Below are 23,573 nucleotides of genomic sequence, written 5' to 3'. Positions count from 1 at the left end.
ATTCGAGCATTGCGTAAATTTGTGCGGCTATCAAATAATCAAGCCTGAAATTTTCTTTAACTTTTTAACTGTACCTGCAATTTACAGAAACGAGAAGTTAATTTCTGTTCAATCAGTTTAACTCGATTAATCAGTTTAAGACCATATAACTTCTGAGTTAGCATTGTTTTTGAAGTATTTGCACTCTTTTGATTTTTTACCGATGTATCGTCGATAAATTGGAGTTTTCTGTCTGCTTATTTATTTTGCTTTTGTTGGTGTGTTTAGGGAAAAATGACAGATCGATTTCAACTAAATCCGCTTACCTACTGAATTGAGTAAGATTGTTTTTATATGTTTTAAAACTGAATATTATGGTGTAATATTTCTTTTCAAAATAAAATAGTCACGGTATTTTGTATTGAATTTTTTATTTTTAACATTAGTGCCGGTAATGTTTTAAATTACTGTCTTAACCAACACAAATTACCCCTTAAAATAATAATTAATCTTTTTATTCAGTGTATCTTAAATATTTATTTAGTTCCGAAGTTAAACTATTGGTTTAATTTGGTATTATGGTACTAAAATTTGCCAAATTATTATACCTAAATTTACACTTACGTACTTTACCGAAGCACTTCAATTTCAAAATTATGTGTTGCGTTTTTTGTTCGTGTGTATATGGCTTTGTTGTGTGTAATAATTTTTAGTTTTTTTATTTTAATGGAGTTGCCACATCCAATATTTCCTTGCGGTCTATATGATATTTAACAATGAATGAGTTAAATATATCAATTGTTATGAATGTAAACAATGCATCCTTTGTGATAATATTAATTCAAAAAAATAAATAAAATAATGTTTCAATATCACAAATCAATTAGTCAAACAAATGGATGTGTTTTAACGCTACTGGGTGCATTTTCTGGAGGGACAATAACAATGATGAAACTTATAAACCAGTGCAAATATATTTCAGTTTAATAAGGTTAATGTTCAAATTTTACCCCAAATTACTGAACCTTATTATAATAAATAGTTTCCTAGCTATAAATGTTCTTGTAACATTTTTAAGTCTTTAAAGATTGTAATAGTTTTATTTATTTTTGTATCACCCAAAGCAGAAAGTGTTCAAAACTGTGACAAACAATGTAGAACAATCCGAATCACTTCAGGATAAGTTATTGTTAAAGCAGAACTATTTATTTCCACTTTCTTGCAGTCATGTTTTATGCAGTTAATAATTTATTTTTAAATTAGGTATGAAAATAGTTATAATTATAATAGTTATAGTTTTATATTAAGTGAGAGTTGTTCATTTATTTTCAAAGCAATGCAGTCCTAATTATCAAAAGTCTTAGTGAAGAATATTAGATTTTGACTCCTCTCTTTGTTGCTGTATTTTTTTAAAGAATAAATCAACATGTTTTTTGATTGATACTAGAAATAAAATCATTAACATATGGTTGATAATTTGTCAGAAGAAACAATAGTCTTCAATTTGCTAAAGATTCACTAGAAATTTTGATCTTTTAATAAGAATAATAATAAAATATACAGACAAATAAAAAAAATGTTTATGTAGTGAGAGACAAAGTAAATTTTTCTCACTTCAAAAACTCTTATTTTAACCGTTAACATAGATTGTTCAAAACCTTTGCTAGTGTGCCTTACTTTTTACTATTAAATTTGCATTATCAGGGTCAAAAATAAAATGAGATCATCTTTTAAGATATGATAAGCTAATTTTTGCTAATTAGCTAAATTTATAAAGCTATTTAAAAAAAGAAATCGGATTGCAAGCATTTTTTCTTGTTTTATAAACAGTTCAATAAATGCTTAGCCACTTATTTTATTCTTTCTTGTGGTAAAAAGAGGCAAACTTTCTCTTCCTTTTGTATTCATATTACAAATCAGAAAGGAATGTTGTTAGTATTTTTAACAACTAATCACCATAGGGCAAAGCTGAAAATTTCAACTTGCTAACTCGTCAGTGGCAATCAATAGTTTAAGCCTGTTGAGTAAATTTCTTTCTTTAAAATGTTGAGTTTATTTATTTTCATTTTGCTATCAAACTATTTTCATAGATGTTTTTTTTAATTTATCAATTTTGATGTTTCAGAAAGTTCTTTAAACATAAGTAGTAAATTAAAAAACCAAAAAAACTTTTTATTTTAAACATTTTTCACACAATCTAAATCATTTGAAAAAAATTTTGGATTAATATTTTGTTTCAGATTTTGTCTCCAAGAAGTTGCACATTTGTGAGCATGCATTTTGTTTTTACTATTTTCAATTTAGTTTTAAACTTATAGAATAATGTTATAGGTAGAATAATAAAGAATTTAGTTTTTATTTCCCTATATTTAATTTAAAGCAAGCAAAATTATGTGTTAAGGTAACATATATGCGTTTATTAACAATGATTTACCTGAAGAAAATATGTTTAGAATTACTATATTATGTTCCTTTTAAAAAGTTTACTATAATGTTTTTCTTTTATAGTATTTAAATTTATTTGCAATACTTGATTATAAATTAAAAAATTTTGGTAATTTGATAATTAAATTCTTAAAATAATTTGTCATACTTTTACGCAAGAGATGTGTTGTATTTTTCTATAAGTTTTTAAATAATAATAAATTTTCAATGTATGAGCAGAAATTTTTAAAAAGAATTTCTTTGCTCTTTAAAGCTTATTATATTTATTTATAGATATTCTATATTGTTTGACATAAAACAAGTTCATTATAATGGCGGCTGTTGGTCATCAACCTCAACTGCAGCCCGCAAAGCAAAACAGCAGGCAAAAACAGCCTGTTACGCAGCTTGAATTTCACCAAGCTATGGCAGATTTCAAAGTAATGTTTCCAGAAATGGATGAAGATGTTATTGAAGTTGTTTTGAGAGCAAATAATGGTGCTGTAGATGCCACTATTGATCAGCTACTATCCATGTCCACTGACAATGAAAATGAGAAACTTCGAGCCGAGTTAGATGCAACCGAGAATGACGAGCTTCCACCTAGTTATTCTCCAGCTACACCTCCACCATCTTATCATCAAGCTGTTCCTTATGCTCATAGTCCTGGGCGTCTAGCTACCGTTCAACTAGGCCGCAAAACGAGTGCATCTCCATCTTTAATTCGGCATGCTCAGTATCACAATCAAAAGCTATCTCCTTCACCACATCAACAACAACTTCCATTAGTGGTGCCCAAGCTAGTGGCATCTCAAAAAAGTGAAGACAATGAGAAGAAGTCAGAAACTGAGTCTCCTCAAAGAAGAAAATGGAATCCTCCGCTAGTTGGACCTCTTCCATCATCTTTCTTGCGTCTGGAAGATCAAACACATACTCATAGGAAGGGAAAAGTAAGTAGTACTTAGTTTTGATTAAGTATTGAATAATGTATTTTTATATTAATTTTCATAGGTATCTATCTCATATTATTTTACAATTTATGTTATATGAAAGTTGAAGCACAATAAATGAATGTTTGTTACATGCCTTTGTTTCAATTTTTTTTAAATGTACCAAATTTTGATCAATGAGAATTTAACGAAGATAAAACTTTTTTTAATAATATTTTAATTATATTGAAATGGATTTATCGTAAAACAGTAACATTAGTAGAAACTCTAATGTGGAATTGTATTCAAATAATTCATAACAGCATTCAACAAGTTGCGACCTATTGGAAATAGAGCGATAAAAGATTTATCAAATAGGACAACCTTATAAAAATTCCTTGAATATTAACATGTTTTTGGCAATTATCTTATTGATTTTCAGAAAATCATGAACCAAATCATATTTACTTTTCATAATTGTACAATGCTGAAAATCTCTATTTTGTTGCATCAGTATGCAACAATGTAGTATGCAAATCAGTATGTAAATCTCTATTTTGTTGCATCAGTATGTCATTTGAATGAATTAATTTCTCACAATATAATGGGTAGGTTAATTTTTATGTAACGAAATTTTCTTTAAGAAATTTAAGAAAGATGTATTTTGTAATCATGAACAGGTCTATAATAAGGAGACTCTTTAAATATCCTTCCATTATTAGAATACTACATCTCAAATACCTCACTTAAAACTTATCAGTTTTAGTAATAATTATTTTTTGTACAAAACAGAATTTCTTCACTTATAAATGAGAAACAGTTAAAATTTTATTCTGTATTTATTTTAGTTATTTTTTTATGGTAACGGAAAGACAAAAAATGTAGCAGAAGAACAAAAATGTGGTAACGGAGGATCAAATATTGTAACACAATAACTTGTATCCATAATGTATAAATCCATATTAAATCATGCACAAAAACAAACAAAAAATGTAATCGAATAATTTAACAAATCATGTTTATAATCATGTCAATTTAAAAGGTTTTCTACATCAAAGCTGGGCTGAAATTGAAACAAGCTTAATTAATACAACATATACCTCCATATTTTATGTATCAATATATTTATTTAACATTCTAAGAATACTTTGTAGTGATGTTCAGTCATCATTAATGGAAAACTTTGCATAGTTTGTTGGTGGGAGAAAATATATAAGAATATATATTACATGATATCAAATAAGTATATTATTACATATTTTTGTTCATTTTAATATTTCATTGCTCTTAAAATCCAATCATATCCGAGTCCTTGTAAATTTAAAGCGTTCGCTAAATTATCAATTTCTCGTGCATACGCTGACATCAACTGCAAACTTACATCCTATTGTTAAATCATTAATACAATATAGAATAAACATATTTTCACATTTTGATGACTTTCTAAATTTTCATAATTAATACTTAGTTTTCTTTTAAATAGGTGTTTGGCAGAAATCCCAATTATCAATACAAAATTTTAGATTGTATTTTCATGGAGTTATGTTTTTATTTCCAAATGTAAAAAACTAAAAAGTTTTCTTAGACAGTATATTTAAAATTTTTTATTCATCTGTATATTTAATATCTGTAGTCTATCTGATCTATCTCCATTTGCCAATTGTTAGCACCGTCTGGGATTATAGTTACAATGTTTAACTATTTCAATGTGGGGTATAAATTAAATGCTTAAAACAAGTTCTAGCAGTTTTAGGCCAGATAAGTATCAAAAGATCCCCTCTCTAAAATGTGTTTGTTCTTGTTTATCTAGCAGATAACGTTAGACTCTATTATGGAAGTTCTTTACTGTATTCTAAGTGTACAGTATGACTTCAGAGATTTTTTGACTGAAATTAAATTTTGATGCTTAATATTGTTAAATTAACAATAATATTAATTATCAAAATGAAATTTTGATATTTAATATTGTTTTGCTGAGTAACAGACATTGTTTTAAATTTGGAATGTTTCATTTGATTAGTATGTGACTGTCTTGAGCACTGCCATGATTCAAAAACGTATTCAAGAAAATGAATCAAGAAGAAACACTATTGGATCATCAGATCCTGAAGTTGCTCAGTATTTAGAAGATGAGAGAGTTGCTCTTTTTCTTCAAAATGAGGAATTTGTTAGAGAGTTAATGGCTAATCAAGATTTTTTAACTACTTTGGAAAAGGGTATTGTTTTTTCTACATTTTTGTCTAATTAGTGTATTTATTTATGTTCTAAATGACAATTTAAACTTTTGCAGATTCTAGACCTGATGAATTGCCAACTTTTCAGGCAGGGCAGCCAAATGGTAAGTCACAACTTCTGGAATAAATTTGTAGTTCCTTTTTTATAATAACTAGTACCTTTTTATCTTTTCTTCAGTTGAAAATGTTGCTAAAAGTTGTTTACATTAATTATAATTGTTTTGGCTTGAATCAGTACTAATTTTTAAATGATTTAAACTTTTCTGTTTCTACCTAAACTGGGCAAAGCTGTACTGAAATTTTCTTGCTGTGCAATCCTGTTAAATAACATAAGATTTTTTTTTTTTTTTCATGAGGAACAAAGCATAGAAGAAAATTTTTTTTTAATGTTAAAAAAGCTAAGACTGTTGTTCTTAGGGTTAATTTACTACATTGGAATTTATGTCCTTTCAGTTTTAAAATAATTAGTACAACTCTGTTTACTAACAAATATATTAGATTTAATAATAATCACTTAATGTTGATGTTTAGACAAAGTTTATATATTTGTTTCTTGTAATTGGTGTAATGTAACAGTAATTGCAATAAAATAGTCTTGGCTAAATTTTCCAATTTTTTCTTTATGATTATCTTCAATATTGAATTTGAAATAGTAAAACTTTATTCACAAGAAATTCTTAGCTACTTGATCAATTTCATAAAATTTATAAGATAATTTTACTTTTTTTAGTGTTATTTAATCTAGAAAGTAGGTATAATAAAGAAGGTAATCATTTTCAATCATGGTTTCAACGCAACCTTTGATTATTGAATCCATAACTGTTATGACATCTCAGTGCCTTTAACCACTGAGCCATTACAGCTCTAAAAGATGTAGTGTGATTAAATAAATACATAAATGTATTCATTTTTTTCTCTTGCTGTATAAATGCTGATTTTTTAAAGTTTTGTTCTGATATTTTAACAGAATATTTATTTCTTTTACTTTTTCATTCCTACTAGATTTTTCAAGTTTTAGTTTGAAATTATTCTTTGTTTTATAATTGTAAGTTAGCTAACTATAATAAGCAATTTAACTACTACTTTTACCAATTTCATTTGACTATTTTAAATAATACTGAAACTGTTATGAAACTGAAGTCTTTTATTAATGATTTTGTTTTCAGCTTCTAAAGAATGTGAGAAAAATGCCACAGCAAATATCCCAAAGTTGGAGGGTCATTCTGATTTGCCTGTTGTCCTAACTCCTGATGAAAATGATGCAGCATTCAGAGAACGATTAAAAAATATGGGGAAAAGTAAGTAAATTATTTTAATAAGGCAGAAACTATTGTTTTTGGGTTATTGTAACTGTTAATTTATTTTGTTTCTTTACATTAATGCATTTAATTAAATATATAATTCTTTATAAGATAAATAAAAATTTCTTTTTCTGTTTCATAATTAATACTGTGATAAATAAGATAAGCATTTCATTATTATGCTTTCCTTTTTTTTATGGCAAATGTTTTGTTTACATGAAATGTTTTATTTTGCTTTTTCCATTCAAATATGCCTTTACTGCAGAATATTTTTTTTGTACAAGCTCTTGGGGAGGAACATTATTTGTGAAGTGCTGATAAAATATGCTCTCAATCAAGAGAAAGTTTAAAATTGTTTAGAAGTTCAAAAATAAAAAATAAATATATTGTTGAACTACTAAATGATTATAAATTTAGAATTCAAACAGTACATGGCAAGAAACATAAGTCATTATGATAAATATGTATTTTGTTATCATTTGTTGCATTTAAATATTTTAAATTTTAGCCAAATTTAAATTATTCTACTTCCAAATAAATAGTTTTTAAATTATCTGTGTTTCCTAATTTTATTTTTTCCCTTTCTGATGATTAGTTTAAATAATCAGTCTTCTTTCTTTCTTTAGGTTTTTATTTATTTATTTATATATATTTTTTAATGGTAATAAAATCTGTTTTGTGTTTTTTTTTCCAATTAAATTCATTAATAATTTTTTCAAAACTGTGCTATAGTATTTTACTTGATTCATCTTTAGTGTCTAATGAGACATTTGTTAACTATATATATTTTTATAGTGTCAAGAAGAAAATTTGCCCAACTGGCTAGTATTTTTTCACGAAGAAAGCGAGCATTTAAGCCAATGTATCCTTTGTTTGCATTCGTAATAATAGTTTCATACTAATAAATTTTTTTAATTATTTTTCTGTGGTATATATTTTTTTTTTACTTCATATGATATTTTTAACTCTTCATTTAGTGTTTAAATGCATGTTATGCTAAAAAAAATATGCTTTTATCAAGACGCTTCTTTTTATTAATTTGTTACAGTAATAATTTTATTCTGTTTGCATATTGATACATAGTTTCCTTTCAAATATTTTTTGGTATAACTTGTTCTCGTCCTCTTTATCTTAAAATTTAATAATGTGTTTTTTCAAAATTGATATTTAAATATGATTTTGAATTGTTGCTGCTGTAAAAAGTCAAATATCTTAGAAGTAGGATACATTTCAGTGAAAATAGTCTAGCTTCACCCCTACTAAAATCATGATATTCTGCTATAAAGATAAAAATAATTATTTCGGATTCAATAATCTACTGTTGCAACTGCCGAAAAAGTATTGCAATCAGCAAATGGATGTGCAGTACAGTCTAATTGTCTTGAATCAAATTGTTTAAAATTCTTGAATCAAATTGTTAATTTGTAATCAAAGATCTCAAAAGCTACTAGTAAATAATTTTTATTTATTTGCAATTTTTTCAATAATCATCCGCCATTTTGGATCCGCCATTTTGTTTTTTTGAAATTTTGACTTCATGTTTGAAGAAATCAGCTACCCAAAAAACCTATAGGTGATCAATTTTTAGAACATTGAAGTTAAGTTTCTAATTTTGGCCGCATTTTTCTGATTTTGTCCCACTGTGCAACAGTTGAATTCAGAATTCACTTACTATTGCATTCAGAGGAATTTTTGTGTAATCTAAAATGGATAGATAAGCATCATATTATGATATTGAAAGGCTATTGTTTGATAGCAAAATTGTATCAAAATGAAGTATGGAAAATTTAGTAACAGTTATAAAAAAATTAAAAAAAAAAAAAGACTGGTGTATTTAGCTAACTGAGATTATTAAAAAACAAATGATTTCATATTTTCATTAAAGTTTAAAATTATAATTGATAATTTTAATTTATTTACTCTAGTCTATAAATATTAATTATTAAATTACTATCAGATTTGTGAAAATAATTCTGAGATGTAAATATTAATCATAGGTTGTTTTATTTAGTTTTAATGCTACAAAGTATATTCAAGCTCCTTTTTATAGTCTAAAAATTCCAGATTCTCTAGTTACATGATTGTCATTAATAAATTGTTCTTAGCAGTTGATTTATTCATGAGTTTCAAATAATAAAATTTGGGTTATCTTGAAACCATGGACAATTTTAGTTGGTTTTTAAGAATTCTGGTAAGAATTTTCAGCTGCATCCCTGATTGTTCTGCTTTATATTATCAGGGAAAATTGCTCATAGCAGTTGATTAATTCATGAGGTTCGATTAAAATAAGTCTATCATAATACCAGTGAAACCTCTTGGTAAGGGCCACCTGTCGCTCCATTGAAAATTGGCCCTTATGGGGGATGGCCCTTAAATGGGGGTGACCAAGAAATAAAATGAGGAAATCAAAATTTATGTAGAAAAAAACTGTTTATTAACATTTTAAGTTTTTATACATGTTTAAAAAATTTTTCAATTGAAGTTTGTTAACTTTTTACAATTTTTTCGCAAACAATTTTAGTTTCTAATGATTCCTTAACTCTATAAAACAAATTAGTTAAATTCGCATCATTTATTAATGACTTGGATTGGGATATCAGTTTATTTACTTCTATTAGCGTTTCTTGGTTTGATAAATATGGCACGGGGGACTCATTCTCATTATCTGAATCAGACTGAACTCCTGAAAAAATTGAACAAATAAGTTTAAAAAAATTATTGTATTTTTTTAAAACTTAGAACAATAAATATTAATGTTTTACCTGTATCTAAATCATCTATAAATCTTTTCTCCCAATCTTCCGATAAATCATCGTAACATTCTAGCCCATTTTCATATTTATCTGAATTTGGGTCATATTGAATTGCAGCAGCTTTTGAAAGTTCAACCACTTCATTTTCTAAATCAGCTGCATCGATAGTGGCCTCTATATAGTGGCTCACATTTTTTAAAGCAATTTACAATTGTCTGTCCTTTTACATTTTCCCAGGCGTGTCTAATCCACCGAATGGCATCTAATACTGTTATAGATTGAATGATTTGTGATGAATTTTTATCGCAATCTATAAGAGAAAAGAGTCTTCGCAAAACAAAACGTCGGTATTCTAATCAGTGGCGTAGTGAGCTTAACTCGCGCCCGGGGCACAATACCTTTTTAGCGCCCCCCCCCTACTCGAAAACCATATAATATTATACATAAAATATACTCGCAAATCAATAAATATGTATTTAATCATCTAGAATTAGTTCAAAAGATACCTATTATTTATTTTATATATTTATAAAGAAATATTTTAAAAACACGCAGTTTTAAAACAATAAAAAGTAAATATTTATTATCTCTAAGGAGATACGTATTTTTAACAATAGTATGATTATAATACATTTATAAAACTAAATACTATGTATAAATTTTCCTTACTTTTGATGAAGCAAATTTATTAATAATATCATCAAAGGTGATCATTTCAAATTTTTCTCCTTCCACACTTAAAAATGCTAGGTCACTTAGGCGATCTTGTCCCATCGTTGGTCGTAGATATGTCAAAATTAATTTTAATTTGCTGAATGAACGTTTGCAGCTAACAATTGATACTGTGATAGTCAGGAGTATTTGAAGTGCCACTCTCAGGTTTGGAAAAACATCTTCTCCACACTAGATTATAAAAGTAAGAAATTCTAATGGAGTTTTGGGTTCAATTTCTTTTCTACTGCGGAGTAACATTTTGCAGTCACATATTTCGATAAAGAGTTCTATTCCATTGAAATCTGTATTATAAAATTCACTCAAATGTTTGCAATTTTTTTCAAGGTCGTTATCAACATTATCCTCGTTTAATAAATTTTCAAAGTCTAGTAGAAATCCAAATTTGAAATTAAGATCACTTTATCGTGTACATATTTCTTGTTGGAGACGATCAAGAACGCTTTTCCTAACGCGAGAAATTTCACTTTCTGCTGAAAGACCAACATCTCGAGCCAATTCTTCGGGTATTTTGCGTCGTCTTCTTACACGCATTGTTGTATCATTATCCCATTTTTCACAAAGAAACTTCGCTTTTTCGATTACCTCTTCACAGAGCTTGTCTCGAATTTCGGCTAGTTCAGTCGTTAATGATTCAAGATCATGGAACGCTTCTCTAAAATTCAGTCTAGGATCTTGTAATCTTAGCTGCACACGATCATTCCTCCTTTAGATTTCATACCAGAAATGAACTGAAGTTATGAAACTAAAAGTTAGTACATTTTGCAACAGAATTGTAGCTTCACTGCTAGTGTCACTTGTAGTGGTAGTGTCCTCTGCTAATTTTTCAAATACTTCTACTATATTCTCTAGCCCAGTCATGTCAAATATACGGCCCGCGATCGCGATATGTCACAGAAAGGAGAATCGTGTTTTTTAGAGCTTTTAGACTTCACTCGATTCCTCTACGGAAGTTTTAAAATGTGCACACTACATTTACAAGTAATTTCAAGGGCAGCGCGTGCCTAGACAAGCGAGAGAGGTAGACAGTAACGACATTTCTTAGCAGCAAGCGGAATCTTCGACTGGAATATACTTAACAGCACAACTACGGATGGCGCTACTGCCATGGCTGGCAATCATTCGGGCGTTGTAACTAAATTAAAACAGAAAACATCAGAAAATTTTGTGGGATTTCCCTGTATAATTCATCAGGAATCATTGGCATCCAAGCATTTAAAAATGGACCATGTCATGCTACCTATAATTAAAAATGTAAATTTTATAAGGAGCAGAGGACTAAATCACCGACAGTTCAGGCAGTTTTTACAAGATTTGGACGAAAAATTTTTTGATGTCCCTTATTTCCCTGAAGTTCGTTGGCTCAGTCGAAGAATAGTGGATGGAAACTTTTTTATTGTTAAAATCAACATCTACAAACCTAACGACTTGGGACATTTGTTCTCGATGAGAGATATCAGGAGTTGAATCAAACAAAAGTCTATAATATTTATTTCTTTTGATATCATTTATTAGTTGATTTCGAACTGTAGATGCCAGAAGATGAATGAATTCATTTTGAATCTGTGTTGACAAATATGAGACAGTTTTTGGATTTTCTGTGGCATGTTTAAGATGATTTGCTAGTAGCGGATCAAACTGAGCTAAGTCTAAGTAAAGATAATAGGTTTCCTACATTTGTACCATCTTGAAGTGCTAGTTTATCAGCAAGGCCTCATTATTTGTTTTATTACTTACCAGGAATGCCTTGAACTTGAAAGGTGAACACAGTGAAATATACACTATAATTTATGCTAACATTAAACTTATAACATTTAATATTTCATAACATTTCATTTTTATTCTAAGCAGAGCGCGATGACAAGGGCGCAAAACTGAAAAATACACACACAAAATAACTTAAACGTTAATATTTCGAGTATTTCTCGAATTTGTTGCGGACTCCCGCAACCTGTCGCAAGTTGCACGGATACGTACAGCCACAGAAAAAAGTATCCGGAAAGTAACAATTAGAGAATTATTTATTTTTTAATACAGATAATTATCAGGCACACAACAAATACGGCGTTTGTGTCCTTTCCTAGAAACGACAAAACGCTGTATTTGTTCTGTGCCTGAGAAGTATCTATATTAAAAAATAGACGATCCTTCAGTTGTTATTTTCGGGATATTTTTTTCAGTGACTGTACATATAAGTAAATAAGAGTGTTGTTGTTATCGTTTTAAAATAACAAACGTTTATGACATATTATTTCATCAGACAAATCAAGAAAGGAGGAGATAATTTATGTGACCACACAGCGTAGATGCTATAAGGAAGTGCAGACAGACACAGGTCGAGTCAGTCCTGCCAGTAGAAAAGACGTGCCATATCCATTATGAATATATTATTACACTTTTATTTAGACTATTAATGTTCCTTTTTATTTACGAATTAGCATTTATTATATTACACTGGCACTAAATTTAAAATATATTTTCCAGATATCAATTATAATAAAAATTATCCTACAATTTTTTGTTTTGCGGACCATTTGGCGCCCCTTTGCGAGTAGCGCCCGGGGCATGATGACCCCCCTTGCCCACCCCTCACTACGCCACTGATTCTAATTTAAAGCAGCGTATCTAGAGGTTGAATTTCAGACATAGTATTTGGAGGCAAGAATTGACGCTTTACACTTTTCAAATTTTCGTAAAACGAGTGACATGGTGCATTATCCAAAAAAAGAATCACTTTTCTGTCTTGATTTGTAATTTTATTGTCAAAACTAATCAACCAATCTTTAAATATTTCCATGGTCATCCATGCCTTCTTATTATGATGATATTTTACTCCCATTTGTGATAAATCTTTACCTTTAAAACAACGAGGTTTCTTGGAGTGCCAAATGACGATGGGCTTTTCCTTTTCACCAGCAACATTAGCACAAAAACACACAGTGAGCCTCTGTTTGGCTTGTTTTCCTCCTTTGGCCTCTTCTGCTTTCTCAACTGAACTTTTGGTAGGTAAGGCACGGAAAGAAAGTCCTGTCTCATCTAAGTTATAAACATCACGATCTTCATAGCCTGCCAGAATGATTGGAAGCTTTGATTTCCAGTCTTGACACAAATCTTTATCAACATTAGCTGATTCACCGCATAATGTTTTAAAAACAATTTTGTTTCTATTACAAAACTTATTTAACCATCCGTTGCTTGCACAAAAGTTTTCTACACCAAGTGATTCTGCAATCTGAATGGCTTTTTCTTTCACTAAAGTACCACTTAGTGGGACGTTTTTAGTCCTAGCACATCTGAACCACTGAATTACAGCTTCATTTATATCACAGAACTTTTCATTTCTCTTTCTCTTTATCCCACGATTTTTAAAATCTTCATATTCTTTCAGTAAGCTCTCTTTGTTTTTAACAACATTGTTTATTTGATTCTTGCTGCAAGTAAACTGTGAAGCCAATTTTCTTGCAGATGTTCCTTGATCATGATAATTAAGAACTTTGATTTTGTCACTCAAATCCGAATGTAATATTTTACTTGGTTTAGGTGCCATGATTTTTAATTTTACTTGTGCCAGAGCATAAAATTTCCAGTGTAAAAAACTGTGCTTCAATATGCCTTCACACTTATAGTAAATGAGGACTCTAGTTTCTTACTATCAAAAGAGTACAAAGGCTTAAACCTGTTATCCTTTGTGCACCCACAACAAAAGGTCAAGTTCCTCCCCCAATGCTCAAAATTTTTCAGCATAAAAGAAGTTGAAAGGTCAAACAGAGTGTGATGAACACCTGTTTTCTCACTTATGGAAAAGCTTCTGAGTCTTCATTGTGTTAAATCCTCCCCCCCCCCTTCCTTCTTGAAAGTGCAGGCGTTTGGAATTCCTGAGCTCTTATCTTTTAGTTAAGGAATGTTTAGATTTATGGCCTTTATGAGAAGAAAAATGTAAAAAAATGACTTTTTTGAGAAATTGTTTTTTAAAAAAAATGGCCTTTATTGGAGGTAGCCAGAAAAATGTGGCCCTCTAATGGGAGGAAAATTAACATTACGTCTATGGGGGAAATTTTCGTTCCTCGAAAAAAAAATTTTTATATTGGAATTCCTGAACTCTTATCTTTTAGTTAAGGAATGTTTAGATTTATGGCCTTTATGAGAAGAAAAATGTAAAAAAATGGCTTTTTTGAGAAATTGTTTTTTAAAAAAAAATGGCCTTTATTGGAGGTAGCCAGAAAAATGTGGCCCTCTAATGGGAGGAAAATTAACATTACGTCTATGGGGAAAATTTTCGTTCCTCGAAATATTGGCCCTTAATAGAGGTGGCCCTTAAGTAGAGGTGACCTTTAGGAGAAGTTTCACTGTAAGTTATTATGCATATGCATTATTTTTTTTCAATAATTACATTATTATAGATATTATTTCACTTGCAATGTAATTGATTTTTATATATATCTATATATTATTTTTGTGAGCCACTTTACCTTTTTAATTTTAAAACTAACTTTATCCACAAAAATAAAAATAAAATTTATTTAGGAAAATATTTTCTAGAAAAGGCTCTTTTTGTGTCCTTAGGACTATTTCCCTCTTAAGAGGACGAAATATGGATTATTTTTAAATTTTCTAACATGAGACGAGCAAGACGTGAAGCTAACTGCTACAATATAATCCATTTAATAGAGCTTCTATTTATAACAAATGACACTCATTTCTCACCTTATATCAGATTGTATTACTTTTAATTTACTCCACTTCACTGTTGTCATTTTATTTTTTTAAGCATATAAGAGTCTTGTATGGTTAGCAAAAAAGCTTAGCAAACTAGAAAAACCATTCAGTTTGAATCAACCATTATCTCTTTTCAAAATTTCTTCAGTTGTGACATGCTAAATTTATTAAACTATGTCTTCTCTATATTTTTAAAATTCATTAGCGCTTCACAAGGTATAATAATTTTTATTAGCTTTTCTAAATTAGATAAATATTTTCATTCCTAATTCTCACTTTTATTAAAGTTTAAACTAAATTTCAGTTTTATACTGAATTCACAAAATAATTTAGCTTTAATGATTGCAATGTAGCTCTTTTCTGTTCAAATGGAAAATTTTCTTTAATTCGTACCAGGCTGGGAGAAGGTAGCAATCCATCACGAGACAATTTGCTTCTTCATGAAGATGAGTACTCTGAGTTGTCAGAAGATGATTCAGATACTGATTGGAATAAGAAGGATTCCTGGAACAGCCATGTAAGATTTAAGGTCGCTGCAGGCGGCTAGTGTTATACATTTTCTATGATTCTATCAAATATATAGTTCAATAGTGGTTTTTCTTTATTTTATATAATTTTTTTATCTGTTGCTTATTTTTAGTTTAAAGCAAAAAATTTGTATGTTTCTTTTTTAGAAGTCTGCAATAAAACTCTAATAAAGATCCCAAAAAATTAAATTGTTTGGATATTCAAGGTAATAGCTTAATTTTTTTATGGGGCCATTTCTTTAGTAATGCTATGTTAAAATATTTTTTGATTGAGATTAATTCATAAAAATAAATTATTTAGCTTATTGCCAAGTAATAATTTGATTTTTTAGGCCATTTTTTGAGTAAGAAGAGGGGTGAATTTTCAATATTTTACCCACTTAAATGAATTAAATTGCACTTTTGAGCAATTAATTCATTTAAGTAGCACTCATGACCCTTAAATTGCACTTTTGTATTTATAAACACAGTGGTACCCTGGTTTTACATAGTTCCTTTCATATGTTATCTTGTATCTTTTGTAATTTTCAGCTGGTCTGTAAAAATTGTCTGTATAAATAATGTTAAATTGTCTTGGATTGTTTTATGTTTACACTTTTTGAGAAATTTCAGCTCTATATGTTTTTTTATAGATCAAAATCATTTTTCCACTACAAAACTTGCACAAATTTTTTTTAGTTATCTTTTTCTTTGACCTTTTTTATTAAAATAAATAAAGAAAGAGCCATGTTTATTGGCTGTTTTGAACTTTTCTGACATTCTTTCTATTCTATCTTATTGTCTGTGAGAAGAGAATCCCCCCTTTTGTCAAAATCCGAAGGGTGATGAGATGGGCAAAGTAGGGGAAATTAAGTATGGTTGAAGAAAGTATGGGAGCTTAAATTGTAAAATTTGTATGTGGACTTTTTTCCAGCAAGCTTCAATTTTCGAATACATCCATTAAAAATAAATGTTCTGGAAGTTCTGAATTTGATTTCTACAGCATTACCAAACCAATAATCAATTCAATTTCAGAGTTTTGATTGAAAACTATTTACTTTTGAAAGGTTTTTTAAGCTTCTGTAATGTCCAAAAGTAGTTTTTTTTCCATCAAAGAAAAGAAAGGATTCAGAATTAAAACAGAGCACTGTAAAAAAATCATTAAAATGATTTATATAACGATAGAAAAAGTTGCATATGATAATGATTGAATATCTTTTTCATATCATGTGAAGAGTGAATTAATTTGACTTTATTTTAATATTCCTTCACTCATTTATCATACAATCACTGATGCTCTCCACTGAAATAAAGAAGAATATAAGTATCGACGATCTGAGAAACATCTCTAACGGAGAGAGCAACCTCGCAAAGTTGAAGGAAAGCCCTCCCTCATTAGACATGGATATCAACCAATTAGACATGGATGCCACGTGCCATTGACCACAGCCGGCCAGGGGGTCTACCTTTCTGCATGTAAAATGGCTTGTGCCTACGTGTGCCTCGACAGACTCCTCGGACGGGGTCATTTAAATCTATCACTTCTTATCTCCCCCATCTGCTGACCAGACGAGTGGTCCTCTCGCAGTTGAAACCCCCCTTCCTCTAGCGTCCACCATGTAAAAGGGGGCGACCGCAAACGATTTGTAGCTAACAAATTATCAATTTGTAATTGTGGGATATCTATTTCACCGAGGAAAGCAAAAACAGCTAGCCCTCAGCCTAAGGTTGAGAAAGAAAAGTGTTTATCTCTTTTTAATTAGTCTTCTAGATTTTATTTTTCTGTTTCAAAATTCTGTGCAAGATATCTAATTTAGTACTCGAATAAGCATGACATTTATTTCAGGGTAATCAGGACCCTTATTGACATATGTACAAAAATCTTCGCAACCATTACACTGCACTAAAAACGTTCATTTTTTCTATATTTGTCATGAGAATAAGCACCTAATTAGTGAAATATATTTTCCTACAAAAAATTCAGCAGCGTGAATGGCCCTATTGGCCACGTGGAAGAAAAATCTAGTTAAGTTTGCACATGTTCTTAACCCATTGGCTTTATAAACATCTAACTACATGCTTAATTCAATCTGAGGAACCATTTCTTTTATATTGTGTATTAAAATAATAACCTAGTTTAATATAAGGTCTTTTTGCATTAAGATTAAATTTGATCCTTCTGTTTATTTAAATTGTTTCTTTATCTTACATCTAATCTTCTTATTATATCTATATAAAAAGAAGATTTAAATGTGAAGTTTAATTTATAAACACTTAAAATATGTAAAATTTTATTATACCTTCTTATCATATATAGTCTATCCTTTTTTTCTACTGTCACTATCCCTCTGCAGTACAATAACTTTTTAGTTACAATGAGTGATACATCAGTACAAAAAGTCCTGTTTTCAAATCTCTAAGCACAATGTTATTTAGAGTGCTTTCTGCTTTCAAAACAAAGTAGTTCATATGACAAAAATCATTTGATAGCAAAAGTTTGAGAGAGATAAATTAATTAAACCACTGTTTTTAATGCTACCCCAGATTAATGTGAAACATTTATAATCTCTTTCAGAGTTCATGTTGTCCTGATATTCCTGATTTTTCTGATGAAAAATATTTTGTTATTATTTGTCCTGATTTTAAGCATTTTGTGCTAGTATTCATGTGTTTGTGTGCTTTCAGAACAACACATTTACTACAAATACAAATGCGGAACTTTAAATATTCGGCCTAACACCTTAATTAATTATACTAGTGAAACTTACAAAATTCAAAACTTAGGTATCATCTAGTAATTGCATAAATAGTTCAGGCATATAACCTAACCCAACGGATTCTTTGTTTCAAAAATTATCATTTCATAAAAAAGAAACTCATTTAAAAATTTTTGTGCTGAGGAATTTAAGGATCATATGATTAATAACTATTTCAGCAAAATGCAGTTAATGAATCTTGTAGAGTAGAATTTTGTATTTTCACAATTATTTAATTTTCACAATTAAATTCAACTGACATAAAACATTATCATACTTATACACTTATTATATACTTATTATGTACTAATTATATACTATGATTGACATCAAATTATTGACCTTTGTATGAAAATGGTAGACAGAATATTCACTGTTTTTCCAAGGAAGGCTTTAACTCTATTAAATTTTTTTATTGAATATTGGTATAAGAGAATATGAACTAACTAGGAGGCTTCATCCCCTGCTTGCTGGCGCTCACCAACCCCCGGAACTGCTTTCGCAGTACATTTCGGATTGCTTCGCAATCCAATGCTCGCTTTGCTCGCTCATTGGAGACGTTCTTAACGTCTAGTTCTTGTATACTTTTTTGAATACTGAAGTTCCGAAAACTTCTCACTGTAGAAAATTCTAAACCTGTACATTTCAATATTAATTTGAAATTGCAAACAGTTCACATATTTTTCTTAATCACACTATTCTAAATTTCAGTTGTTGAGAAAAGTAACTGTTGTAAGTTATGTTTTAAAGTCTTCCCCACCAGAGGGCTAAAGCTATGTGTTGTAAAACAATATGAAATAGTAGTCTGCCTCTGAAGGCCGGATGTAAAGCATCGGCTTTGATGAAGATAATTTTGTATTTTTAATTCTCTGAAGGGCGCCACCTTAATAATATGGAATTTGTAAAATAAATGTATATATTTTTGATTGTTGATGAAGCCCATCATTTTGTGTTTTCATCAGTGGTCAGAAGCAGAACAACTATAAGTTTTTTATTTTATCACAAAAATATAAAATGTATAAAAAACAAAGAAAAGTAAGAAATTGAGTGTAGTCATAGAAAAAGTTAAAATTATAATATAGTATTTGTCAGTTAAAATAAAACTTTTTATTTAAGTCATTGCTAACAATTCAAATTTCTCCGAGGCAATTCTAAAGTATAAATTAAGGTAATATTGTTAAGTTGAAACACAATATTTTTAGTTTTGATGTCAACAATACAATTCAATTTTTCACAAAAACGATTGTTTGCATCGTTTAGTTCAATGCCAACAATTCAAATTTTTCTGAGGCAACTCTTAACCTCTAAATATTATTTTTTTCGTGCACACATTTCTAAATGTCAGTATTCAACCACAAAACAACTTAAAGTCCTCAAATTTAGCATGAAGTTGTAAAATGCAATGAAAGAGGGTCATAGCAATAATGAAAGTAGAAGTAAAGTTAGTACTGTAAAATTAAAACAATATTTTTAATCAATGAGCCAAGTTCTTCACGAAGCAGTTGTAGAAGTAGATTGTTTATTTAAAACTTTTTATAGAATTTCTTTAAGAACACAATTGTTAATTTGGGCATTTGGCGATACAACACTTTTAGAATTGAAGGATTTGTTACGTCAAGCGCTCAGGTATCATAATTTTGGTCTAGTTGCGCTTCTATGTCATTCTGATTTATGTTGCTAAGTTAACTTTCAAAAAGTTCTATGGCTGGCAACAGCATTTTTATTTTTTAAGTTGTTTATTTTGTTTCTTTTGGAATTCGTTATTTTTTAGCGAAATGTTTTTTAACCTAACAGAATTCTTTGCCGACTGTTTTCTCTATGAATGAAGAAAATAAAGTAAATATTTAACTGTTGTGAAAAGAATGTTATTTAGTTGTACAAAGTACTTCAGCCAAAATTTGGGAGCCACGTAAGAGAATTATATATATTAGATCAGAAACACATCATTAAAAGGCAGAATGCTTTGGTGTTTTCAAAGCAAAGCAAACGTTGCCACCGGCGGAAAAGAAATACAGCCAAAATTTGGGAGCCACATAAGAGAATTATATATAATAGATTAGAGAGAAATTTGAATAGGACATAATATTAAATAATTGATTGTGGTTATTTTTTAATACAACAGTGCTATAACAATTTTTTATTCTAAAAGAAAACACAAATATTTTTAATTCTAAATAGAAAAAACTTCTTTGAAAAAAACGCGCTAAAAAGCAGCAGAAATTTCAGAAAAAAGTAGCAATAAAGAAAAAGAAAATGAAGGAAATAAAAATGAAAATATGAGGCCGGTACCCCCTGAAGACGTCGGCTTCGGTGGTCATATTTTCATTTTTATTTCCTTCATTTTCTTTTTCTTTATAACAATTTTCTATTTATTAATCGTAAACTATTAGTTGATTAGTGCACCAGCAATAATTTTATACTAAAAACTGTTGAAACTTTTATTCTAGATTAAGTAATTCTTAAATTAATTATAGTATATTTTATTGTTCTTTTGCTGTAAAATATGCCTTTAATTACTCTTTGTTAAAGCAAATTATATATATATATATATATATATAGTTTGCCATTTGTCTTTTTTTTAAAGTAGCCTAATATATGTATACAGTTCTAAAAAATATCCTATGATTGCTGTAATTTGCTCATTATGAGGCTTGCTCTCTTGTTAGGTGTTTTCCCCCCTTCTTTTTTCATAGGATATTTCACTTATAGTTTACAATTTTCTGGATATATATTATTTAGTGTAAATGGTTCCACTGTACATTATTTGGTGTACATGGTTCCACTGTACACTATTTGGTGTAAATGGTTCCACTGTACATTATTTGGTGTAAATGTAAGCAGTGTAAGGAAATATGAAATAGTATTTACCCTTTAGGAAAAGGATGTAAAAAGTTTTATTATTTTTAATTAATGAAGCTATATATGAACAATTGCTTATAATCTTATAATATCTGAAATTATTTCTTAAAGAATTTAATGATTTATAATTTATTTCAGCATGGAGATCTTGGTGAGAGATCTTCAACAATGAAGAATCACCATAAATCAGACCACAGTTGAAATGATAATTCCTTGCAGCATGAAATGAAAAGGCATATTTTAAATTCTGATTACTTATTGAAAAGCCAAGTTTAGGCAATTCATGTTTGTTTATTCTGTTTATTTTTTTAGTACAACTGAGCAAATGCTGAAAGGCTTTGCTGCCATATTGTTTTAATTTTTGTTTGAATGTCTATGTAAATACTTGACTGTGCCAAGGTATGCGAAATATCCATTTTATTAGGTGATATTTTTGCATTATTTTATTTCAATTGTTTATACAACTTATTTAGAAATTTAAATTTGTTCAACATACTTCATCAACTTTATCTGTTGAAGAATTCTTAACCTTGTTTTTTGAAAAAATTTAATGCAGGGTAACCAAAATCAATTTTAAAACTTGTTTTAGAGTATGTGCAAGCATTGTTGTTAAATTAACTGATGTTGTATAGTGGTTGTTATTATGCACTGTGTGAAGATTTCTGATGTTTTAAAATGTTTTGCAACACATGAACTGCTGAATAATATTCTGACTTATAAACAGTTTTTTGAAATTGTGAAAGATGCGAGAGTTAGCAGAAACAACAATCTACAAAATCCATTGTGTCTTAGCTACATCACGCACTTGCACAGAACTGCAGCAGCATTCATTGTGTTAACTCCTATATTTATATTCATAATCTCTCATAATAAGATTTTTATTTTTATTTTAAATCATTTATGCATTTCTTTTTTCATATATTAAGGAATAACTCCAAAAAAGTTTATTTTAATTGTTTTTATATATATGAATTTATCTTTACATTTATCTTATGAACTGGTTTTTGTATTTTACAAATATGAATGAATGCTAGTCTTTTTTAATCAATATTAATTATACTGTACATATTTTTGTGTTTGGAATAACGTTTAGTGTTATTTCATTCTGACAGCTATTTTACTTATTTTGAAATGATAATATAAGTATTTATTGTAATTTAATATTAATCTTATTGTCAATAAATGAATCTCAGTGACTTATAATTTGACTGTGTGTGTAGTTCTTTTAAAATTCATGATTCGACCCTATTTTAGCACAGAGACAAATAATTTTATGGCAAATTGACTTCTCATTACTGTCTAGAATTTGATTCTGAGGTAAGGCATTTTCTAATTAATTCGACACTTCTTTTTTCTTAAATTTAAAATGTATTTCATAATCGCAGTGTTGCTTTCATTTTTTTTAAATAGACAAATATATTTTTCTGTTGTGAACTTAGTGTAAAGTAATATTATAAAGAGGAGCATCTAATTCAAATTAACATAATAAATTTTATTCCAGTGGTCCTCATACACTGAAATGAAAGAAAAACAAACCTGCTTGATTTCATACAGTATTTTTATGCTTTAGGTTATATTTCCTTCATATTTAGCTTGCTAAAATGTAAGTAAAAATTTTATACTACCTGCTTTTAAAGTTTTTCCTCATTAAAACCTTTCCTGAACTTCAAAAAATTATGTAACTTTTCCTGAAAACACAGTATGAATCCTTAAATAATTTCCCACTAGAATAAATGCTCTCCTAATTCCAATAAAATAATTAAATTAAAAAAAGTTAACTATTTCTGTTGCAATTTCTGAAATAGTATCTGTTAAATAATTTTTATATTTTAATGATATAATATATAAGTAATGCAACCTACTGGCAACTATGTTTAGTAAATTGCAAATCAATATGAATTCAACTCCCGAAACTCATAGCGTACAAGCCAATACCTCTGCAATCTATAAAATTGAATCTGTCAAAAAGTACCTGGTTAACTTATGGAGCAGCAACTTATACTCTTATTAGTAGATCTACATTAAGACTCAATGCAACATGAAGTATGAAAAAATGTTTATTAATTATAAGAAATGAAAGGAATTAATACTGAATCTGCAGAAATATGCATGGTGTAAAGTTACGTATTGGGAAGACACTTGGACTTTCTAGCAGATTTACTTAAAGACTTAAAACAACATAAAGAGGTATGAAAGGATGCTTATGCTGCATAAAAAATGATCAAAACCAGGAAACAATGATCAGAAAACAAATCGAAATTATTAATATTATCAAGCAAAACAAATGTTTAAAATGGTAATGAATTGGCCATATTAATCAGAAAACTGATTATCACCGAAATATACACTTCTTAGGTGATCAGATTTTTGACAGCTATTGCTGT

General features: G+C 28.9%; 1 protein-coding gene across 4 annotated transcripts; it reads left to right on the top strand.

Annotated features, from left to right (window-relative positions):
* Nucleotides 1-22,392, top strand: LOC107450949 (CUE domain-containing protein 1). 4 transcript variants are annotated; one of them, XM_016066893.4, is made up of 8 exons: nt 1-317; nt 2,698-3,353; nt 5,353-5,548; nt 5,623-5,670; nt 6,733-6,864; nt 7,663-7,729; nt 15,465-15,585; nt 21,328-22,392. In XM_016066893.4, exons 2-8 carry the CDS (start codon nt 2,736-2,738, stop codon nt 21,388-21,390), a joined length of 1,245 nt encoding a protein of 414 aa, XP_015922379.1. In that variant the 5' UTR covers nt 1-317; nt 2,698-2,735; the 3' UTR covers nt 21,391-22,392. The 4 variants fall into 4 exon arrangements, with proteins under 4 accessions (XP_015922379.1, XP_015922380.1, XP_071033669.1 ...); XM_016066894.4 differs by having other exon boundaries at nt 115-317; nt 2,678-3,353; XM_071177568.2 differs by lacking the exon at nt 1-317 and adding an exon at nt 412-430.
* Nucleotides 22,393-23,573: the final 1,181 nt, after the last annotated feature.

This window comes from Parasteatoda tepidariorum, chromosome 2, assembly GCF_982258835.1.
Source record: "Parasteatoda tepidariorum strain Cologne lab strain chromosome 2, Ptep-v5.0, whole genome shotgun sequence".
NCBI lineage: Eukaryota > Metazoa > Arthropoda > Arachnida > Araneae > Theridiidae > Parasteatoda > Parasteatoda tepidariorum.
Note: the sequence above shows the minus strand (reverse complement) of the source record. Positions and strands in the feature narration are given on the sequence as shown.